This window comes from Tinamus guttatus, unplaced genomic scaffold, assembly GCF_059628265.1.
Source record: "Tinamus guttatus ecotype Peru unplaced genomic scaffold, ASM5962826v1 Tinamus_guttatus_pri_ptg000104l, whole genome shotgun sequence".
In the NCBI taxonomy this organism is placed as follows: Eukaryota; Metazoa; Chordata; class Aves; order Tinamiformes; family Tinamidae; genus Tinamus; species Tinamus guttatus.
This window is the reverse complement of record NW_028288638.1, coordinates 2,424,099-2,446,472: the sequence shown is the minus strand read 5'-3', so window position 1 is coordinate 2,446,472 and position 22,374 is coordinate 2,424,099. Positions and strand designations below refer to the sequence as shown.

The following is a 22,374-nucleotide window of genomic DNA, read 5'->3' as shown; positions in this document are numbered from 1 at the left end:
TTGATTTCTGTGGGTAGGAATCCCTGGCATTTTAAAAACAAATGTAGAGTAGGGATTGGCAGTATCTGCTGCTGTTGTTACTTCTTGTTCACAGCTGTGCTATATTCTTTAGAGACAAGGCGGTGAGGTGGACTTGCTAGAGAAAAGCGAGGTTTCTCCTGGGTTTGTGGATCGCTGCTCCATAAGCACATTGAAGAACAGCCACAGCGCAGAGGGGGAAGCCAGCGGTTCAAGGAGAGCTTGCAGGGAAGAGCAGGTAGCAGAAAGCCAGTTTAAGGCACCCAAAGGTCTGCACAATGTCTGCTGTACAACTAGGAAAGTTGCTGACATTAGTTCTTGGAATACAGAAAATTAGGATTAGGAAAATAAGGAAAATACAGAAAATTAGGATTAGGAAAATGAGGTCAAAATTTCAGAAGCATCAAATCATGTCAGAGCTGTTTCCCATTGAAAGACAGAGGGAATATTCATAAACACCCAAATCATTTAAGAACTGAGTCTGACGTAATTCATGGATGCTGTGTCTCAATGGCGAAAACCAGGAGCTCTTCTTAGCCCCTAGGTACAGATATGCACAGCAGCCTCATCCCACATGTTGAGGTTTGCAGAACCCATCAGTTGCACCCCAGTCTGTTCAAAACATCTTAGTATTGACTAGTGTTAGAAATAGGAACCCTAGAAAAATGTTTAAGGACTGAAAAAAAGAGCATATTTAGACATACGTGCATATGAGATCAGTTGGCCCAGTCATTGTCCTGGACAAAATCATGACAAGCTCAAGAGCAGTAAGTACAAAAGGAGAATGTCAGTTAGCTTAGTAGTGTGAAAAGTATGTTTTTATGAGGAAATTTGTACCATTTCTTGGTGAGATTGTGGCTTTGGGTGAGAAAAGGTAACTGGGTTCTTATCATGATATTTATGGAATGCACTACAAATCTCAAAGATTTGCACTACAGATCTCCACACATATAATATTCTGATGTCAACTCTTTTCAGAAATCAGTGGTGACTTTATTGAATACATTGAAATCTGGTTAATTGAGAAGTCCCAAATTGTAATTGCAATTAATTAGTTGTGATTTAAGAGGGTGTTTGTTCTTGATGCCACTCTCTTCAGTAGCCCTTTTCCCATTTAAATAATCTGTGAGAAACAAACTGATGTTGATGAAAAGTCAAGTCCAGCAGAGGCCATTTTTTAAATGACATCCAAATCCACCCTGCTTGTTTTTAAATCCATCTAACTAGGTTACTCCAGGTTTGGAACTCTCTGTGGCAAGGAAGAGCCATTTTCCTAAGTTAGGCTTTAATGCACAATATTTAACATTATGAGCAATGAGTCACGGCTGAGTGGGACGTTAGTTATGTTTGCCTGGCAGAAAGTGGAGCTTTGCTGCCCAAGTGTGTTTTTTTGTCTGAAAACCGAACAGCCAAACCGGTGAGGCGCTGCGGCCCCCCCAGAGCAGAGCAGCTCCAGCTCTGTGGCTGGAGCGCGGCCCGCTGCTCCGGCGGCGCCTCCGTGGCCGCGCTGAGGGAAGCTGCAGCTAACGACGCGCTCCCTCCGCTGCGGCTGCTGCGAGCGCCTCCCAGGGCCCCACACCGGGGCCTTGGCAGGCCCTTGGGGACCCGGGGTCTTCACTGGGACAGGGGGCACTGCAAATAGCCTGGGTGCTAATTCGCACCCAGCAACTGCAGCCCATCAAGACACCCGTTAAGATGAAGCTTCTTGTTAAAACCCACAGAGTGGGCCTGACCTCCATCTTTAGAGCGAGTATAAGGACCGCCTTTTGATATAAGGGGTAAAGGGTACAAATTGAAACACAGAAAGTTCCAGTTCCATATAAGGAAGAACTTATTTGCTGTGAAGGTGACAGAACCCTGGAACAGGCTGCCCAGAGAGGTTGTGGAGTCTCCTCTAGAGATCTTCCAAATCCTCCTGGATGCAACCAGGTCCCTTCCAAACTCAACCGTTCTGTTACTTTTCAGATTCACCCTCAGTATTTGTTATTAGCATCATTCATCCTTGCAGTTTGCAGAGGGTATTAGTAAGTTCTCCGATCTGTTTTTCTCACACACACGCAGCACATTTCCTGGAACCAGATTTTCTACTCTACTAATAGCAATTATTATTAGAGGCGAGAGCCATATCCCCATCCTTACATGCTACCTCCATCCCTTGCTTAATAAATAGCTCCTGTTTGGGTGTGGAATTGCTATATTTAAAACTGCATAAGTATTTTTCAGTCATCGTATTTTCCCAAATAAATTCTTGCAAGACGGTCTCACTTAGGCTACCAGTGGCCTAAATCATTCCCTGAATAAAAACGTGGTGTTGGTTAATAGTCCTCTGATAGATTCTTTTTTGACTACTCTGTAAAAAAGAGAGTCTTCGTTCAAGGACTCTCTCTGACCATTATTCTTCTTCCAGCAGATTTTTAAAAGCATCACCAATGAAGAATCAATCCAGGGACAAGGAAGTCGGAGACTGATCAGTTTTTCACTGTCAGGTAAGTCAGTGTTGATGTGAAGGTTTAAAGTCTAGGCAGCAGGAGACAAACTATTAAAACCCTTCTATTTACATATAGACACTATATGCACGTATGTGTACATACATGTACATGCATCCTTTTATGACTGTTGCTCTAGCAGTGGCGTTGAGATAGAGAACTAATATGTGTCCTATGATTATTGCCCCAACCTCTTCCTTCAGGAGGAAATGTTATGTGCTGAAGCACCTTACCCAAATAGAGTTTGGGGCCAGATTTACGTTAGAGAAAATCGTTACAAAGATCTTTCTGTTTATGGTTAAATGTGATGCTGTGTATTTAGATCAGAGAAAGCAAGATCAAAGACATGCACTTTGCTTATGGCGCATAAGGTGGCTGATTTGTGGCAGTCCTCTGTTTCTTGGAGAAGACTTTTCACAGTTTTAGTCTGGATGTGAGACAGATGCGCATTCCCTAAATGCAAGTTTGTTTTTATTTTTCAGCTGTGACTGTCAGGGTTTTCAAGCCCATAGACCACTCTTAATCCTCTAAATTTTCAGAAGGCCATTATTCACCCTCATTACTCGGCCTCATTACCGACTTTAAAGGCTTAAAATGGTTCCATGAAGCAACTGTGGACTATTTGGTCTAGCCTTGGTGACAACAACATGGAAATCACCACTATACAAAATTCAGTTTGTCAAAAGAGCATTATTAGGAGCAAGGTTCTCGTTTTGGAGTTTTGTACTACCTGTGTGTTTTCCGTGCTTTTAGCACCTGGAAGACAAGGACTAAGGTGCTCAACTAGATGTGGAAATTCCTTGGGAAAGCAGTATAGGGGAAAGAGAATGTTTTTGATATATTTCAGTTATCTCAGTTTGGAATTTTTACATTCACAGACTGTAAAAAGACCTACACTCAGACAAGCATCACATTTATAAGATTGCATTGGCAATATGATTATTTTAAGCTTTCTTCTAACTTCTGTTGAGGTCAGCTTTGTGCATCTTCCCTGTGAAACCTGCATGTTAATGTTTTTTCAAAATAGATGCCCCACTGTGGTTTTATAGAGGTTATATATGCTGTATGGCAGGTTGGACTGAGGTTAGATGGGGCCCTTTGAACACAGCAGTTATTTTTGCTATGTGGGATGTTGGGCATCCAATCATGCACACTGATGTGTTAAAAAAAAAAACCCCACAGATTTAGCTCCACAGGAATAAAGGAGTAGAATTAATATAAAAATAAAAAATCTTAAATGCAATGCTTAAATATGACAAAAATATTGGACAGAATTTGCATCACTTTCCCATTCTTTTTAATTCTTTAGCCTAGTAGTGCAAGACATGTTAAGAGTTATAATTTGTGAGACTTCTAAAGAGTATTACCTCAATGTGACCTTTTATAAAACCAAACCATCTAATTTACAGCTTAATTCAAAGTACATAAGGGCCATGACACATAGTACATTGGGGATATCTTATTCTAGTGGTTAAACAGCAATTCATTTACATTTGTATCACATCCATATTAACAGAATGGTTATAGCCAGATATATGTAGAGCCTTGGGCAGAGTTATTTTATCAAAAATCTTTGGTTCCAAAAGAACCCAACTCGAGTCTTTTTTCCTGAGAGCCTAAACTTAAGACATTTCAGTTAAACAGGTTAACACATCCCAAGGATGTTTTTATTATCTTCTTATCTAATCAATAAAAAAAAATGTTGTCAAATTACAGCTATTCCTTGTGTCTGTTATACCAGCTAATAAAATTCAGAGTGTCACAAGTAGACCACTCCTCGCTTTCTGTCCTTACATATTAGTATACTTGCACTGTCGCTGTCATTAATTAAATTTTTGTCCCCAAATTAAGGAATTTTTGTTGTTGTCTGTTTGTTTTTGATTTTAACTAAGTTTAAGGCCATTAGCCCTTACCTGGAGACAACTGGGTATTGCACCAACAGAGCCATGCTGCCCCAAACAGTATTTCATCTAAAGAATGCAAGGAGAGCTATGCTTTTTATTATATTAATGTTATAAGAGACAAAGTTGATAGAATGGGAGAAAAAAGTCCAGGGGTAGGCCAAATTCCTCAAACTGCAAAAAAGACCAGGCCATGATCTTCTTTGCTCTACTTGCCTATGCATTCCAGTGAGACCCAGTTTTGAAAAGAGTTTCTCTGTAGATGTTTGTGCAGAACTGTTTGTTCCTTCTGTAGGGTTTTGGTTTGCTTTTCAGAATTGGCTTGGACAATGTCATACTGGTTTCATTGGAAGTTTTGCCTGAGGAAAGATTGCTAGATTGGATAAAAATGTTAACCAAACAACAAAAAAAGCATAAATCAATGCTTCAGGGCAAAAGGAAATGACTAACTTCTTGAGAACAGAAAGATGAGAGTTTTTATTACTTTGGAGGAGATTTGTTTTCTGAGTATTTGCTTCTTAGGGGACTGGAAGTTGGTCCTGTGAAAGGTTAGTTCAGATTAATAGGTTCATTAAGAACACTGATTGCAAAGAAGATAATTTCCCCATGATTAGGCTTCTTAATCTTTTATATGATGACTGTATTATTAGAGCTTTCATTATTTAAAATGGTAGAAGAAATATTATAAGCCTAATTTAGTTAGGTTTAATATAGGCTTTAAAGCAAACTATACAGCTACTTGTCATTTACTTTCCCACATGACTTTTTGCTGCTGTTGCCATTAAATGTCATGCTTTGGACAAGGTGACTGAAAGTGTCAGAGCTCTCTTGCATGAAATACAGAAAGAAGAAATGTGCTAAGGTTCCTGCCACTAAGTGTACCAGCCACTTCACTTCACTGAAAGGTTATCGTTTAGCACCAATAAAATACATTTGCTGAAAGTCCTTGAACTCATTCTTTTGGCTAATGTAGATACAAAATTTTATCATGAGTTCTGCATGACATGCTTCCTGCATTTGTCCTTTCACAGTTTCACTCCACTGATCCTTGTAAGAAGCTATATATTGTGTTAAATAACTTTTCTCGAGCTTTAATGTTTCACACATTTTATGTATTTGCACCTCCTTTATTTACAAGTGTTCTTGTGGCACAGATGACCAAAAGAGCAGAAAATCATCCTTATCACACCGTTTTGAAAGCTTTATTATCCTCTTTTTATGTAACTTTTTGACCAGATGTTCAGGTAGAATCACCTTTCACTTTCTAAAGTCAGTGTCTAAATCACAACTGAAGATGGTAATAGGTCCCATAAATGTGCTTTTGACCCTGCAAAGTGCTTGACCAAAATCCACATCTATAACAGACAGTATCTTCAAACCACTTTTTGAAATTACAGTGACCAATTTTCTAACTGGAGGTGGGTGTCTGAATTTATAGCTCAGCCTCTGGCCACTATTGTTTTAAATTACTGCTGTGAACCTACTCCTTCTTTTACCCTCCGCGAATCAAGCTGATCTGCCTGGCTGTATACTTCATAAACCTGAATTGCCAATGGCTTCAATTTTTCATACTCTTTTAGAGTGTGTTAGGATGAGCTGCCTTTCTCCGGTATACCTGTGCATGCAAAATACTGTGGTGCTCTAAGATAACAGATTGAAAGGCCTAAGAAGGTTCGGAGTTCAACTAGTGCAACTCTGTGTAACAGAGGCAGCTTGATCCATGGTGGAGAGCTCAACAGCTTGTGTTTGGCTCAGCCATATCCTTCAGAAAGGCTCAAGGCTCGTCATCTGTGTCTGAGGATAACAAAAGATGGGACTTCGCTCCAGTGAGCAACTACTCCCTCTTCCTTGTTAAAACTGTTCCCAATGGCAGTTCAAACTTCTGCTATATTTTTCTTCTCAGTGAAGATAATAATAATAAAAAGTATTTTATTTGAATAAATAATTTCTTCATACCTGTTAATGTATTAATAGACCTATTTTCTTCCTCATGCTTGTTGTGCCCTTTCTTCATACAAATGAGAATTCCTCTTGTATTCCCTTAGAATTTCCAGTTTGAGGAAGAATACAAAAACAAATGAAAAAAAAAACACTTTTCTCCTTTTTTTTCCCCCACATCTTTAAGATTTTGTCTGGGAGCCTCATTGTGAACCTGAGAAGTGTTTTATGTTCTTCTATAAGTCTTTCAGCACCTCCTTGTTCAGCTACACTGGCCAACTCTTACTTAATGGATTATTTTTCTGTTCAAGAGAACTGGAGTTTATTAATAGATTTTTGAGAAAAGACCACTGTAGATATCTGATTTAAGCTCTGGCATGTTGCTGGTTACAAGCCTCATTCAGTAGCTGATGAAGTCAGTTATCTATTGCACACTATGCAGTACCTGTCCCTAATCCCCTTCATTATTTTGCCATATTGAATTTTAATACTCCAAACCCTACACATTAGTGGGTTGATTTTTAGTGGGGTGATTTCTAAAAATTCCATAATACTTGTTCTCTTGAAATCTCAGCCAGATGCAACACTGCCAAATCTGTGCTCGCTTTCTTTACTATGAGTTCCAGAATCAGGTATGAACAACTGCTGTATGAGTCATGGTGGCATTTCCAAGCCAGTTCAATATTGCTATCTCCTCCTGTTAAAACATCATTGCACTTCTGGTAGCTGCGGTCATCTCCATTACTTTTGAGCCTAGCAGAGGCAGTACTTACATGCCTCCTTTTGAATCTTGAACCAGCAGGACTTTAGTGTCCCCTGCTGTGCAACCACCGCTAGGCCTTGTGCAGCTCAGCTCAGTATATGGATTGTTGCCCTCTGAAATAGGTCACCCGGGCTCTGGTCACGCTCTGCACAAGGCACTCTTGTGACAAAAGAAGCACACACATATGAGTGCCCTGCCGACCGCATCACCTCATTGATAGTCAACCCAGACACCAATTCTGTTCAAGTACATTTTTAGGTGTCAGAACCTGAGTTAACAGCTCTTTGAGAATTCACAACGGAAAACTGATGGGAAATGTTTGATCTGTCCATTGATATCTTAATTAGAGGCTCTTCTTTTGTGATGATGGCTCATGAAGACGGTTCGTTGTGCCTTGATATGTGCACTATCAGGATCTCAGATCATAATGCATAATTTTTCTTTTTGCCATTAATGAGCAGACTATGGAGATAATAAAATCCGTGTGGGTGTTCACCAAATTAAATTGCAGTTTGAATTTGACTGTGGTCATTCCAGTGTCCCTTTGGTCTTTTCAGTGCTTTAGCAACTTTGCAGTACTTCATTTGGTATGTTTTTGGATACAGTGCATGTTCTGGACCCATTTGACTTACTCCAAAGATGTCTTCATCTTCTAGGAGGCTCAAATGACTCATGAGCAATATGTATCATTTCCTGGGTCTGGGAAGACTGAGTACCTACGGCTGGTACTCTAAGTAAGAAAAATGTCAATGATGTAGTGAGTTGACTGTAGAATAGCTGGAGCTTTATGATCTCTCCCAGAAGCATCAGTAGAGATGCTCTTGCAAGAGTATTGTAGTCACTTGGATGGTGCTTGGAGACATGAAGGACATTCTGTTCTTGGTTGGAAGGAATCTGCCCACTGTATTAGAATATTAATATCAGCTTCTGCAATACCTCTGTTCTTCAGTGGCCTTTGACCCTTATGCTGGTTTGCAAATGCTGTCTTCAGTAAAGTAAAATTTACACCATCAAGAGACCCGGTGGACAGACTATTCTTGAGACACATTTATAAACTGGGCAGGATACTTTTCTGTATTATTTCTAAGAAAGTTCTTCCGTGGCTGTTGGGGAAACCTACTCATCTTTTGCGGGAGCAGCTTCCAACTTCTTTAACTTATTACTCGCAACGTGGTGATCAAACCAGCCATAATTTGTTTAGAAAACAGATTGCTCCAGAAACTGTTAATCACCCTCATTTTTCTGTGCTTTTCTGTCCTGCTTCTACAAGCATGAGTCTGGTGCTCTCTCTCTACTACCTTCAGAGGAACCTGGAACATCCTTCATGGTTTTGCGGAACTTTACCATTTCAGAATCTCCTTGCTGTACAAGACAAAATGTGACCCTTATGCCCAGATCATGTTGCTGCTCTGCCCTTAATGGCTTGTATTGAGGCAGACTGAAACCATGTAAACACAAATGTGTTCGAGTTGCATCTATCAGAAGGAATTAATACCCCCGCCCAGTTCCGTGTTTTACCATGAAAAATGCAAGCGTTTCCAGACATCCCACTAATGGTCTTTGTCACTAATCACTCGGCAGTGCCACAGAGTTTGTGATGCTATATGGAAGAATTTGCAGAATGGTCCTTTGCAGCACAGACAGGGAGTCTGTGGCCAGCGTAAGGACAGAAGCTACATCCATGCAAGTGAGCCTGAGCATAGGTTTCCTATATCTCGCCCAGACGCTCAAAAGAGCTGCATGTCTCAAACAGAAGCCCTCAAGTTGGAACAAACTGATAATTCACTTGGTGATAGCAGATTGGCAGAGAGTGCAGTGAGCCTGGCTGTTCTAGAGCTGCGTCGCTTGCAGTTGCTGAACATCCGCAGAAGTGAAAGAGCTGCTGGTCGCTGAGGCTCCATCTGGGTTTCTTCCTTCGGTCATTTTCATGAGAGATCGCCTGACATTATCAAACATATTGAGCTGTCTAACCCCTTTCAGACAGAAGGGTAATTTATGAGTAGCTGGGAAATTGGCATATGGTATATTAATAACTTTTTAAGTAGCCTGGATGAAAATGTACCTTTGGAAAGCACAGATAAATTATGAATTATGTTGGTAACTTTTCCTCATATGCTTTCATGAAATAGACACTGCACAGTACAGTAAGATGAATCTTGGTCTTCATTGGTTTGTCCAAAGATTTAGACTCAGTTAATCCTAAACTGTCACTTCTGAATACCGTGTGTTTTCAGAGCCTTTTAGTGAAGATAATGAAGATGAGAGGGGAGTATTTTCATATGGGGAAGCAGAATGGGTGACATTATTATCCTTCTACTGGGATCTTACTAGGGAACCCAGCAGTGCCGACAGTGTACCAGGAAACACCTGAAAATTTAAGGGCCTTTTATTTTTCCTATAATAACATTTTCATGTAGTTTAGTGTATTATGCTATTTTAGCAAGAAAATGACATAGAAATTTCCTATTGTGTGCTTGGCTAAATCATCTCTCTCATCTAAATACCAAAATTAGAGTGCTAATTAAGGTTAGGAGTACATTCAACTTCATGCCTGTGATTGATTAATTCTGACAAGTAGAAAAAGGTTGGTAGGTCTTCCTAATTACCAGCTTATGAGGAATATATACATATATTCTTTACAATACACAGAACATATATGTGTGTATAATAAAGTGCTAGTAATCTTAATTTCTATCAGTAGCCTATTTCTCTGCATAGCATCACACAAAGATAATACGGTTCCTCTTTGAAGGAAAAAAATTAGAAACATATATAGCAATAAATATTTCAGTTTGAGAATCTTTTGAGGAGACATCAGTGAAGAAGCAGCTGAGATCCCAGAGGTATTTCTCTCCTCTCATGTGTTAATAGCCTTCCTCTGTCAGGCTGTCGGGGCCGTGTCGTTCATGGTTCTCGTGCAGTCTTGGTTCCCAGTTTCTGGCATGCTCTTCTAGCAGTACAACTCCTCTGCAACACAGTTGGCCGCAAAGGATTTCAGCGGGGCTGGTAGATGAGGTATATGTTGGCTGCACAGAAATTGCCCATCCAGAAAACAAATCTGTGTTATCAGTTCGAACCAGATCCTTCTCTCTGTATAATGCTGTTGCTGGGACCATGGCAGTTTGTTTTGTCAGTGAGGTACTTTCAGATGAACCATAAATAGTGATATTCACTATTTTTATTAATTGTTACTGTCACAGAGATGCATAAAAGTGTCCCTAAAAATACAGTCTGTTCCAGGCCCATCTCTCCCATACCCTTGAAGTCTCTGCCATAGGAATTGCAGGCTGGAATATATGATTAAAGTCAACTATGCCCAGAATGCCCAGAACAAAACCAATTGCTTTTTAGCCTGTACATTTTATGGATCTTATCGTAAGTTAAGGAAGCAAAATACAACTTGATGTGTCTTTGCCCAGATCAGCTGTTTTCTGAAAAAAAAAGGAAGTTTATTTGGAAATTCTATGCGTTTCATCCAGAATATCTTCCTAGAGGGTTTCATATAGTCTCCTGTAACCCGCTAGGACAATTGCTTTCTATCAGTTAAAAGAGAGTGGAAGTCCTGTGGCAACTAATGTTTTGAAATCCCCCTAAAAAAAATAAAATTACTTATTTAACTTGTATATTTAGGAGTACATCTAAGCAGTTTTGAAAACATTGTATTGCCTATCGTTTTGTGGGTCTTCAAGACAGAGAGAAAGCAAGTAGTGTGAATGCACAGTAGTGCTTTTAGCCCTGTGTGAAATAAAGAATGAATCGATCTCTTTTTTAGAGCAATGCTGTCACTGGAGTCAGGTTGAACAAGTGCTCAGCTCCTTAGACAAATCAGCAAATCACTTTTATTTAGTTGTATAAATGTTGATGCAGAAGCCATAATTCCCTGCACAATCAGGTTGTAAAATTTGCAACTTCCGTTATATAATGCTTTGGAAATTCTCTATTACTATATTATTATGGTTTGGCTTTAGAGTGCCTCACAAGAAACATGAGGGGTTTTCCATGAGGGGTTTGTATTCCCAGCATATTATTTGAATTCCTCACCAATTCTGTTTCTAGTTCTCCTCATCTTCTGGATGGCTAACAGGACTGTGAGAAATAATCAAAATATTTACATTCTTTCAGATTTCCAGGCTTTTGGTCTGAAGAAAGGGATGTTTTTCAATCCAGATCCTTATCTGAAGATTTCCATCCAGCCTGGAAAACATAGCATCTTCCCAGCACTTCCTCATCATGGACAGGAGAAGAGATCCAAAATCATGTGTAATACTGTTAACCCTGTCTGGCAAGGAGAGGTAAGCAGTTTGTTTGTGTGAGACTTTTACTCAAAAAGTGGTAATTACTCCAGCAATATTCCCTGAATTACTTGTGAAATTCTTTCTTGTCTAAGTAGCCACTGACCCAACTTCACTTGATATGCAGTTCATGATGTGTTGTTTTAGTGTAAAAGGTTTAATTTGCTACAAAGACGAATAGGATATAATTTACCAAGTTGTTTATTGAAGGTAGGCATAATCCAGAATTGAAAAATAAACTTGCATCACTAGAAATGCTACTGCTAGATTATCACAGTGTTTTTACAAGGAGAGGAGACATTATGTGAAGCATAAAGTAAATACAGCATAGAATTAAAAAAGAATCTATGTGTATGATTGAAAAAATGCCAGTGGTAATGTAAATTAAAGGCAACTTTGGCACATTTGCCTATCACCCTTGGTGCTCCTTGTAGAAAGGGCTTCGTAGGTATTAATGAGATCTTAGAGTTTAATTGTTACCTGTTGTTTTTAAATTACCCCCGAAATGGCAACAGACAACAAAGGATGAGAAGTCTCTTCAGAATTAAAGGAACCTGACACAAAGGCTGTCAGTTGCTGTTGTTCCCCGTCAGACCAATATATCCACTTCAGGAAAGAGTCAAAGTAAATAAATAGACCGTATAAAATTATTCAAATTAAATGCAAATTCCAAAATACCATAGGGATAATTAGTTCAAACTGCATAGATGTGGAAGCATGAGTTAAGAAAGACAGGAAAAACATCTTTGAATGCTCCTTCCCTGCAGAAGATAGGTGGTCTATAAATTACAAAGCACATTGGGTTGTGCAACAGGGGAGCCAATGCAGAGGAGGTTATATGGTGAATGGGAGGACACCTCAGAGATAGTCCAAGAATGTGTCTTTTAGCAGGGCTTCATTAAGTGGAAGGCCCTGTCACGAAATGTCTGCCCAGCTGCAGTTTCTCTCCTGTTCCAAGAATCAGGTGTATTTCACTGAGGGATCTGAGGCCAAGCTGAGGAGCTGGAGCTGACATAGAAGATCAGGGAGTTGACAGAGATATTTCAATAAAGTGCAAAAGGCCCAGGCCTAGAGGTGAGGAGATCTAAAAGGGGAACTTCTTGTGTGTGTGTCACACTCAGCGCATGTGCATTGGCACACGGTGTAGATGCCAGGAGTTAACACTCAGAGCAGGACACAGGACATGGCTGTGGTCCCACCGCACTGGAGCAGCCGTAAGTTTCCTGCCGAGGGGGCACACAAGCTGTCCTTGATCAGAGAGGATTTATCAGCTCTGCTGAGGGAGACTGAGAACAGGGTGTTTAGAGGCACTCAGTGTTGCTCTTAGCAAGGAAAACTCCCAGCCAGTGCAGCTTCCTCTCACGGTGAGATCCTTTTTCTTTACTGGAGGATAAATAGCCAAAGAGTAAGAATATGACCCTGATAAAATGTCAGGGGTGTCTTCTCCTCAGGCGATGTGGGTTGGCTGAGTTTGTGGGCTGACATTTGCTTTCCAACGGAATTTTGCAGTGAGGAGAGACAATGAAATGGCCTAATTGCAGGCACAGGAACTGAAAAGAGCACAGCTGGCTTCCAGCTCCCCTGCGCAGCGCTGGGATTGTCCAGGCTGCACGCGAGCAGGCTGCTTCTGCTTTGCTGTTGCTGGCCTCTTCACGTCTCCAGTTTCTACCTTCTCACCAAGCAGTGTGGAGATGTTGGCTGCATGCGCTTGGACTGCAACCTCCACACGTCAGCTGGTCTGAAGCTTTTTTTTAGCACTTCAGTTGCACAGAGCTTTTCTTCTGCTTTGTTCCTGCATGTGGCAAGGGAAGGAGGAAGATTACAGACTCTTGCTCAGTGGTGGTGGTAGTCATTCTTCTGTCTACCCTTTACACTGATAGATAGGAATATATGAAGTGAAAACTGTTGAGCAATATCACAGCTATTTCATTAAATGGATCAGTCACTAGGTTTTTTCCCTCCCCAAAAATATTTTAGGCAGTGATTTATTTCAGAAGGATGATTCTTTCCTAAGATTTTCTGTCACTATACAGTCTTTGCTTGTCAGTAGAAGCCAGATGGTCCTTTTTTTAATTGAATGATGTATGGCTGCTAAATGTCCTTGATGAAGTCTGGAATATGGAAATGAAACAGTTCATTCAATACAAATATCTGCACAGTGGAATCATTTTTTATGCTCTTCATTGCCTTTTGGCAAATTCAGAAGTAAAAGAGTTGCTTCAGTTTTGCAGGAGTTCCCCACCAAAGCAAAATCCTACAGACTAAAAGAAAACGATTCATTTATTTGCTTATGTCAATACACTCTGATACTCGCCCTCTTATACTAACTAGGTATTACTATTTGCATAGTAGCCACCTGCTTTGTAATAACTCTCTAGATGCACCATGATGCCTCAGCTGATTTTTCATCCATGCCAAATGTAATACTGGTGGTCTTCTTCATTTCACAAGCCATACAAGTGCTGTCCAGCACAAGTTATCCTAAATCAGGGCTAGGTGGTTTCATAGTGTTTTTTGTACAAGAGGACATAAGCAAATGGAAATTTCTAGCACAGGGATAAGAGCAGCATGTGACATTTTGACATGTGGAACAAGGCTCCGCGGGAGGCAGATCGAAGTGGCCGTGGCTGCTGTGCCTCCCTTCCCAGCTTGCTGGTGGCAAAGACCCAACGTGCCCCAGCATGTAGCCATTGGCTTCAGTGGAGTCAGTGATTGGAGCTGTCCTGGGGTTGGAGTGGGGTGCTACGTAATGCCCATACATGCCTTAGTAGACATCTGTTTGGCAGCTCACAAAACTGCAGGAGCGTAACAGGCCTGTTGTCCTGACGTTGTTAACTTGAGGTAAAATGTAGTGGAAATCCAGGAAGAAAATGTTATTTTCCAAAATACTTTGTTTGTCTAGTAGAATTGAGAAAGGTGAATATTGATGATATCTCTTTGATTCCCTTCTGTTAGAGTAGTGGTGCTTATTTCCATATGGTTTCTTGACATGCTCTCTTTAAAAAGATTTTGTCAGCAAGGAGTAAAGTGATAGTTCAGGCAATCAGTACAGATCTGCCTATAAAATTTGAGTATAATGAGAGACCCTCAGTTGCCTAATTCCATAGGTGTCAGCTTATTTCAGTGTCATTTTTTTCAGTGCCAAGGTATTTATTTTTGTTTCTTTGAGGGATTTCGAGCAATTAGGCATCATAAGCACCAAAGCAAACCGGCTTAAGGAGTTTACACACCTCAAGCTGTTTAGCAAATTCTCTCAGTGATTTTTGCAAGTGGAGTGCTTGAGGCCATCTGGACTTTCCCTTACACATACTTATGCTATTCCTCTTAACTGTAGTATTTTGCTCTAGCTAACTGCTTTTTAATGTTTTGTTTATTCACCAGTGAGTGGAGAGACAGAGAGTAGAGAAATGGGCAGTGAGAAGACTATAAAACTTGGCTCTTGCAGCTACCCATGCGTTTAGGGCAGCGGGGAGCATTATCTGGTAGGGGACACTTCAGTTTTTGACTCTGATGTGGGCTCAGGTGAGAGATGCTTGGTGTCCTATAAAACTAGAATGGTGCAAAGGATATTTGGTGAAGGATGGATCTTTTCAGTACAAACGTAAACCACTGAAGAGGCTTTAAATCATTCTTAAGGCTTTATTTGAATCAAGACTGTGCTATTAAACTAGAAGCAGGTTGGTTTTGTTCTGATTTTGAGCCAGTACTGAGAGCACTAAAGGCTCACAAGTTATTGCCTGATTTCACCCAGAAGTCCAAAGTAAGGAAGAAGAAGAAGAAAAAAAAAAAGGGGGGGCAACAGGATTATCTCATTGATTGAACTAATTGCATTATTCTTTAACTTAGATAACCTTTTCACCTTTCACTGACAAATGCAAAAAATAAGCTGCAGAAACAGAAAAGCCGTTAACCTGTAAGCATAAGTAAGTCCAACATGGGCCCAGTGAAATCCAGATCCTGAGTTCAGTGTGAGCTTTGCCAAAGGCTTCTTTGGAAGCAGGTGAAGCCTCATGAGTGGTAGCTTTACTGTGAAACATTTCTGCACATATGCCAAAGCAAAGTGTTAAACAAATATAGCTCAGCTATACAGAAAAGCTATGATTTTGAAGCTGCAGTTTTTGAATATCTGGTGATGGTATAAAAGTGAAGGCCCAAGGCATCTTCACTTCCTTCAGGAATGCGTTACAATAAGGAAAAAAATATATCCTTTTAGTATATTCTTCTAGAAGAAATACATTACAATTGCAGCTTACACCTGGAAGACTGCATCGGTCTTGCTAGTCATATATTTGAGTGCTTATGAGAGTCCTCAAATGTTTTCAGTCTGTGTTGCACCAACTAATTTGTGGACAACATGTGAGGGATGAAGAAGAATCATAACTGGCTCTTGAAGCAATTGTCTGGACTTTATTTTTCCAGAAGTTCTTTTCAGTTTCTAATGGTTTAGTGCTGAAATTTGCTGTTAATGAAGATACATCTTTCAGGACTGTTTTAAGCTGTTGGAGAACTTATGATGACCCTTTTAATCAGTAACTCTGAAGTTTAAAGAACACATGAAACAAATGTGAAGGAACTTTTTTCTCCCATCTGTTTCAATAGAGAAAGATAGCAGTTCTGAAGGAAAATCTAGGAATTCAACTCATGGAAGACCCTATTCCACTTTTAAGGAATTCAGTAGAAAGAGCTGGCTCAGACTTTGGAACAGCAGCACAAATTTATGTGCTCTCCTTTTACTACAGGGCAAGAAACCTTGTGTCCTGCCTGAATAAGGTTCCAGGTCGGCTCTGGCGCTCTGTGGTCATCGCTGGGTCCCAGGGCAAGGGGCTCTGTTTGCAGGGGAGCCCCAGCCTTCAGCAGCAGCGAAGCTCTGTGCCCAGCAGTGGTGACATTGCCATGTTTTGGTTTGTCATAGCTGAATATAGCAGCAGGCTTAAGAAACTGGAGTTCCCCACCAGTTTATCTGGTGGTTCAGTGAAGTTGTATGGGACTGGAGTGACATGTATGGGGAGGTTTGAATGGGGAGTGGGATAACTGAGATGGAAAGCAGCGAGTGCATTAAGAATGTAATTGGTTCACTGGAGGATTTGAAATGAAAAACCCACTAATGAAAGAGTCAGCTAAAAGACAGATTTAGTCTTCCTCCATCAAAAGTAATTTACAGCGTTTTAAGATTTACTTTTGCTCATATTGTCTCTGTGGCATGATAGCTATCATAATTTCTGTTTAATTATATCACTTATTCTACTCCAAATCAAGAGCCTAATTCTTCCTGTCACCTCTGTTTTAATTTACCCACTTCCACGAGTTATACTGACTATTTTTAAATGACTGTACGTGCACTAACTCTGTCTAATTGGTCTAAGTGGACACATACTGTTCATTTCAACAGCTTCCTTAGTTTCACTGAGAGCTGATCACTAGGATAGCTTTTAACTATCCATATTCACAGATACAGGTAATAGTGGTAAAGAAGAAAAAGTATGGATTAATCCTTATTATCACATGACTTTCTATGAAAGTTATTCTTAAACTCTAGAAGTGGTTTTATTACCCTGTAAATGGATAGGGTAATATAGCATTAGCATATGCCTTCATTCTTCACCATATGTAAGTCATGTACAAAATCCCCTGTGTTCTATTTATGTTAAGAAAATGAATCATCTGTGTATGTAAACTCATTCTTGGGCCTGGGGGAAACAGGGACTAAAAAGCAGATTATGGTCTGAAATCTCTTCTGTGGCATTTACAATAATGTTTTCAGATCTAGCTCCAAGATGACAGCAGCAGTGTAAATTCAAATCTATATTTACGTTGCTGAGGTGGCGTGAGCATAAGAACAAGTCAGCTGATGCTGTGTGTCTTGGATTCTAATCTATGTCTCTGTGAATGCTAATCCATATGAAAGGACTGTGTAAAACATGTGCAAAGGAAAGGAGAATCCAAACGACTTTTACTGACTAGAGCCAAAACGCATGGTACATCATTTAGCTCACATGTCGATGTGGTTCTGTTCATGACTTGCATGACTTGCAACTAAGCAGTCCCAAAGCACATGGACTGGATTACTTTCTGGTGAAACTAAGCCAAATGACATGCTCCAGGTGTGCACCTAATGTTCTTCAGCCACCAAGGCTGAAGTTCAGTCCCAGAGACTGGATTTAGTGGGAGGAGTACACCAAGAAACCCTTGCAGCGTGTGTGGATGTGTTCATCAGGTCCAGAGCACCAGTTGTCAATATCTGCTCCTATAGCGCCACAGCACTCGCTGCTGTAGACCTAGGCTTCATATTCCAGTGATTGGGAAGTATCAGCTTATCAGCTTCCATAGGGCCTCCCTGGAGGTGCTCGTGGCATGTGCTCTTCCTCAGTATCCCAAGGAAATTTATTCATTCTTGTGTTCAGATTATCAGTCCATAGCTTCCTTTCAGAAATACCCCCAACAGCTAACCATTTCTTTCAACCAGACTAAAAAATGTTTAGAGGACAATGAAAAGGTCTTGTCCCTCTCTTGTCCCACTAACTCCATGGGGTTTTTGTCCCTCACTTGTCCCACTAACTCCACGGGTTTTCCAAACTGGAAGTCTTTCAGGGCCAGGCAGCTAGTTGCTCACCCTGTTGTTGCAGTGGGATTCCTTGTGATGGGGGGAGTCCACGGTCTCCATTCGTCTTCATCTAACCTATACGTGGGAAATTCTCATCCTGAGCCAGCAGGGTCTGGTAAAAGGGACAGCTGATCCAGTATGTGGATGAGCTGGGGACTGCTGCTGTTTGTAGAGCCAGGCAGCCTGTGAGAAGCAGGTTGCTCTTAATTTCTTGGCAATTTTGCTGAGGTAATCTGCCACGTCCTCTGTGGAGTGGGCCATGTCATGTGTCACCTCAGGTTCTAAGAGGCATTTTGTACCAAGCAACAGCTGATGTTAAATGCACAGTGATGCACTGTGACTAAAACAACGTGGCTGGGGTGGGCTTAGCATAGAATATAAATTTAATTTCTCATTTGTTATCCATCTATCCACTGGCTTCTGTAGAGGAGCTATGAACTTTGGGTTCTCTTTTAAGGATCCATCTTCTACTCCTTTCTTATAAAGTGTTTTACATGAATTTCTTTAAGAAATCTAATGAAAGCATGAAGTTTGAGCCATCTTCTTCTTCTTCTTTTTTTTTTTTTTTTTTTTTTTGTGGACCCTCCTTCTCCTGTGCTGTCAGCTGTTATGCAAATAAATACATATTCAGTAATTAGACAAAGCCTTTTTCTTGAGCGGTGCTTTAGCCTTGAAGCTAGAGCTGGTTTTTTTACAGACAGGTTTTCATTTATGCTGAAATGCCTGGATTTCTTTGAGTATGTTGGGAGTGCAGTACAAAGAGAGCAGATAGATTGAATCTGACCACAGCCACAGAAAGGCCGCACCATGCAGCCCTTCCTAAGCTGGGTTGTCCCCTGGACAGCTGGAGAGCCCAAGTCTTTTTAATGCTTATGTTCTGATGTAACTTTTCCAAAAACTGCCAGAAATGTTATTTTTACTTCGTTCTTTGACTGTGGAAAAAGCCTATCCATGTAAACTTGAGTACACCCTTTTACAGTTAGTTTCAGTGTAAACTTTACTGTCTTTGGGTTGCCATTAATTTCTTGACCAGGCTTGCAGAGTTTGCACTAGCTGTTGTAATTCAGGGAACTTTACTTTTGCGAAGACCTTGGTAAAATTTGGAGTCTCATCGGGCCTCTACTCTTGCAGAAAGAAAAACAAAAGATTTCTGCTATTTCAAAATCCATGGAGTCCCCTAAAGATATAGATAGTAGAATTTTTATACTAGACCCTCCACAAATACTTATTTCGCATTACAGCAAAACCCACCAAGCCAATAGATAGTATTCATCCTTTTCATGTATGAAAACATTTTTAAAAAATGTTCTGAGCCTTCCTAGATAGACAGTCCTGTAAAGTAAGGCAATCATAAGGTATTACAGCAAGGGAAGGGTATTTGATAAATATTACCAGGAAGAAAAGTTCTTTTTAGTCTTTGTATCATCTGCTGTGTTCCAGTAAGATGTCTTGACCTCATTTGGAGTCTTCTAATCTTAATGAAAATATTTGTCACAGAATAGTCGAATTGCCTAGGTGTATAGGACACATCTTTGATGGAGATGAAAAGAATTTTCACGGGTGTATAAGACAGTGTCCTGCTTGGGGGCAAAACAGAAAAAAAAAAGTCTGTAAAAAGTTTCTTTTGCTTTGGAAAAGCTGAAATAGTGCTGCGGCTCAGAGTTGCCAGGAGAGAAAGAACACATGAAGGGAGGTGCTTGTTTATGTTTGGTACGCAGGCTGCTTTGGTAGGTTCCCAGCAGTTACTGTGTAACTCCACTCCCAGCAACATTGCAACGGAAGCAAGAGCAGGTTCTTCCTTTTATTCACAAGAACCTAAACAGGGGCTGCTTGAGACAGAGGCAGTTCACAACAGACGTTTTGACAAAACGCCAGCTTAAGCTGATTTTCTTAACCTGTGTGTAGAGCCTTTTGGATAGAAACATCTCTTCTGACGGGTGAGTGTCATGTCCATAACCTATTTCTAGTCACCTGCACTGGACCTGTCTGGAGCTAGTGGTGAAAACACAAGTATCCAATGTGGCTCCACTTCTTATGAGAGAGACAGGCCTTCCTCATCTGCCTTTGCTACAGCCCCTTAGCTAGCAGCTCTGAGCAGAAATATCTATTTGAAAATGAAGATTTTTTTTTTCTTGGTTGAGACTCTTTGAATACTGGTGGTTGGCAGAAGACATATTTGTAGTAAGGGTTGTATGGGGTAATACAGATCTGATATAGATACCATGAGGATTTCAGAGCTGCGTGTTTACATTGGGTAAACCTGCCCCTGCAAGATGCTATTTTCTGCTCTCCTGTGGGACTGTTGTAAAACCTATATCCACATAAATGTTTTTTCTCCCCTTTGCTTCCATCTGCTTCAAACCAGAGCTTGTTTCAAATGCATTAAACAATTCAGTATCTGCTGGTTCTGAATTTGAGTGGGAAAGAGGATCTTCCAGGATTCTTTTTGTAGCTGATTGATTGATAGAAAAATGTCTGTTGACTTGTTGGTCTTGAGACTGAGAGCCACAAAAGTGGCCCAAAGACCAGTCACTCATGAACCTGCTCTCTAATGCTTCTGTAGGTAGCCTGGCCTCGAACTTGAGATCATTTACAGATCTCACCTGTCCCTAAAACTGAGGGCTCTCTAGGAAGGTCCCTAGCTACACTGTTAGCTCAGCAGTAGTCTCTCGAGATGGCCATGGGGGGACAACGGGGACAGCAAATGCCAACAAAGGAGGCCGAGCGCTCAGGTGGCAGGTGAGTGAGCCACAAGGGGCACTGCAAGCCCAGGGCCTGCGGAGGGGTGCCCAAGACCCACCTGGCAGCTTGTCCTGCAACTGGAACTGACAGTGCAGCTACAGCCTGCACCTTACAGTTTTCTTATGCAGTAATGCAGATGCAGCTGTTGTGCTGCCAAAAACAGGAAAGGGAAAAAAAAATCAACAAAGCCACAGGAAATGAGCCATGGCTGTCGTGAAAATATACAGCTTACATGTTGCTCTCTTAGGTAGGGAAAGAAAATGGAAGGTAGCCAATACCAGCTGCAAACCATACAGGAATCTGTCTGCAAGGAATGATGCTCATAAAAATCTATTGGGATTCCAAATAATATAAGACTTGCAGTAAAAGACGTGGCAATAACATCAACAAAATGGAAGCAGACTTGCTCTAAAAATGCCTCCCTTCCAGCTGATGTTGTCCGTGTGGACACATATAAAACAGCATTAGCTTCCCTCATCTAGAGGAGAGTACGTTTTTACTTCAGATTGTGATCACATAGCCCCTTTTTCTCAGCCCTCCTTGGGATGAATTATTCATCACAACATCACTCAGTGTGAGCCCAAGGGTACTGCCGAATTCATAAGCAGAGTCTTTTTTTCAAACTTGGGGAGAGGAAGTTTATGCTGAAGTTCATCCACCAGTGTACGATCTGGCTGTTGCTGTGTGACAGTTAGTTAGCAAATATTAGGCAAGGAGCAAAGCATCATTTAGTACAGCAGTATTACATTGCTGCCCAGTCACGTTAGTTATGTCAGAGAAGACCATGAAATTCGAGGTCCTTTCTGTTGCAGATGGATGAGATGTTAAACGCCAAGCCTTCAACAGTGGAAATGCAGCCAGTGCTTCGTGGCCAAGGCAAAGGGGCTGGCACTTGTTAGAACAGTAAAGAAGGGAAGAAAGAGAGAAATTAGGGCTTGATAGCGATCAGCTTCCACAGTCAAAGAAGGTAGTGCTATCTTTAAATATCACAAGAACCTACATGTTTTCAAAAATGATGTGAGTTTTGGAAATGATTTCCGAGTTCTCAAACCTACGTGTTTGGTAGGGTTCATTTTTCACAAGGCAAGTGCCCAGCATTTTTGTAAGCAAGAATTCCTTATGGCTTGTCAGGTGGTAAGGCCTAAACCTTAGGCATCCTCAGTAAGGGATTGCCTTTGAAAAATCCTGTCCATCAAGAACTAAACTGGGTGGGAATAACAGGATCAGCAAATGCTTAGATAATGGAAAAATGAGTCGCATAGCATTAATAGTATTTTACGAACTGTCTCCACACCCATTTCACTGACTTCAGTTCTGGTCTCAAACTGCAGTAGTTTCCAAATGGCAAATCCTTTGAGTTCTGCTATACAGGATGCTTCAGGTCTTAAAGGCATAATTTTGCTAAGAATATGCTACTTATGCTACTTATTCTTTGCTTAAGAATATGCTACATCAAAATGTGCTGCTAGTAGTAGCATTTGAGATCTGTGATCATGGACCAGGAATCTGGTCACAGGGCAGTCTTGCATAAACAGACATGCAGCAGGGCTAGTAGGTGATAGAACACAGTTTGGTTTTCTGGGGTATCTTTCTGGATCTGAGAGACCCGTCTGTACTGGGAAACAGAGCTGTT

At 40.8% G+C, this 22,374-nt stretch overlaps 1 protein-coding gene across 4 annotated transcripts in view; it reads left to right on the top strand.

The window, feature by feature from the left end:
• The window catches only part of HECW1 (HECT, C2 and WW domain containing E3 ubiquitin protein ligase 1), a 171,376-nt gene that overhangs the window by 73,312 nt on the left and 75,690 nt on the right, over positions 1-22,374 (top strand). For 3 of the 4 annotated variants that reach the window (XM_088520860.1, XM_088520861.1, XM_088520859.1), the window contains exons 4-5: positions 2,426-2,504; positions 11,229-11,398. In XM_088520860.1, coding sequence (XP_088376986.1) covers positions 2,426-2,504; positions 11,229-11,398 — 249 coding nt within the window. The remainder of the gene's footprint in view (positions 1-2,425; positions 2,505-11,228; positions 11,399-22,374) is intronic. The other variant, XM_010223776.2, reaches the window with a different exon arrangement.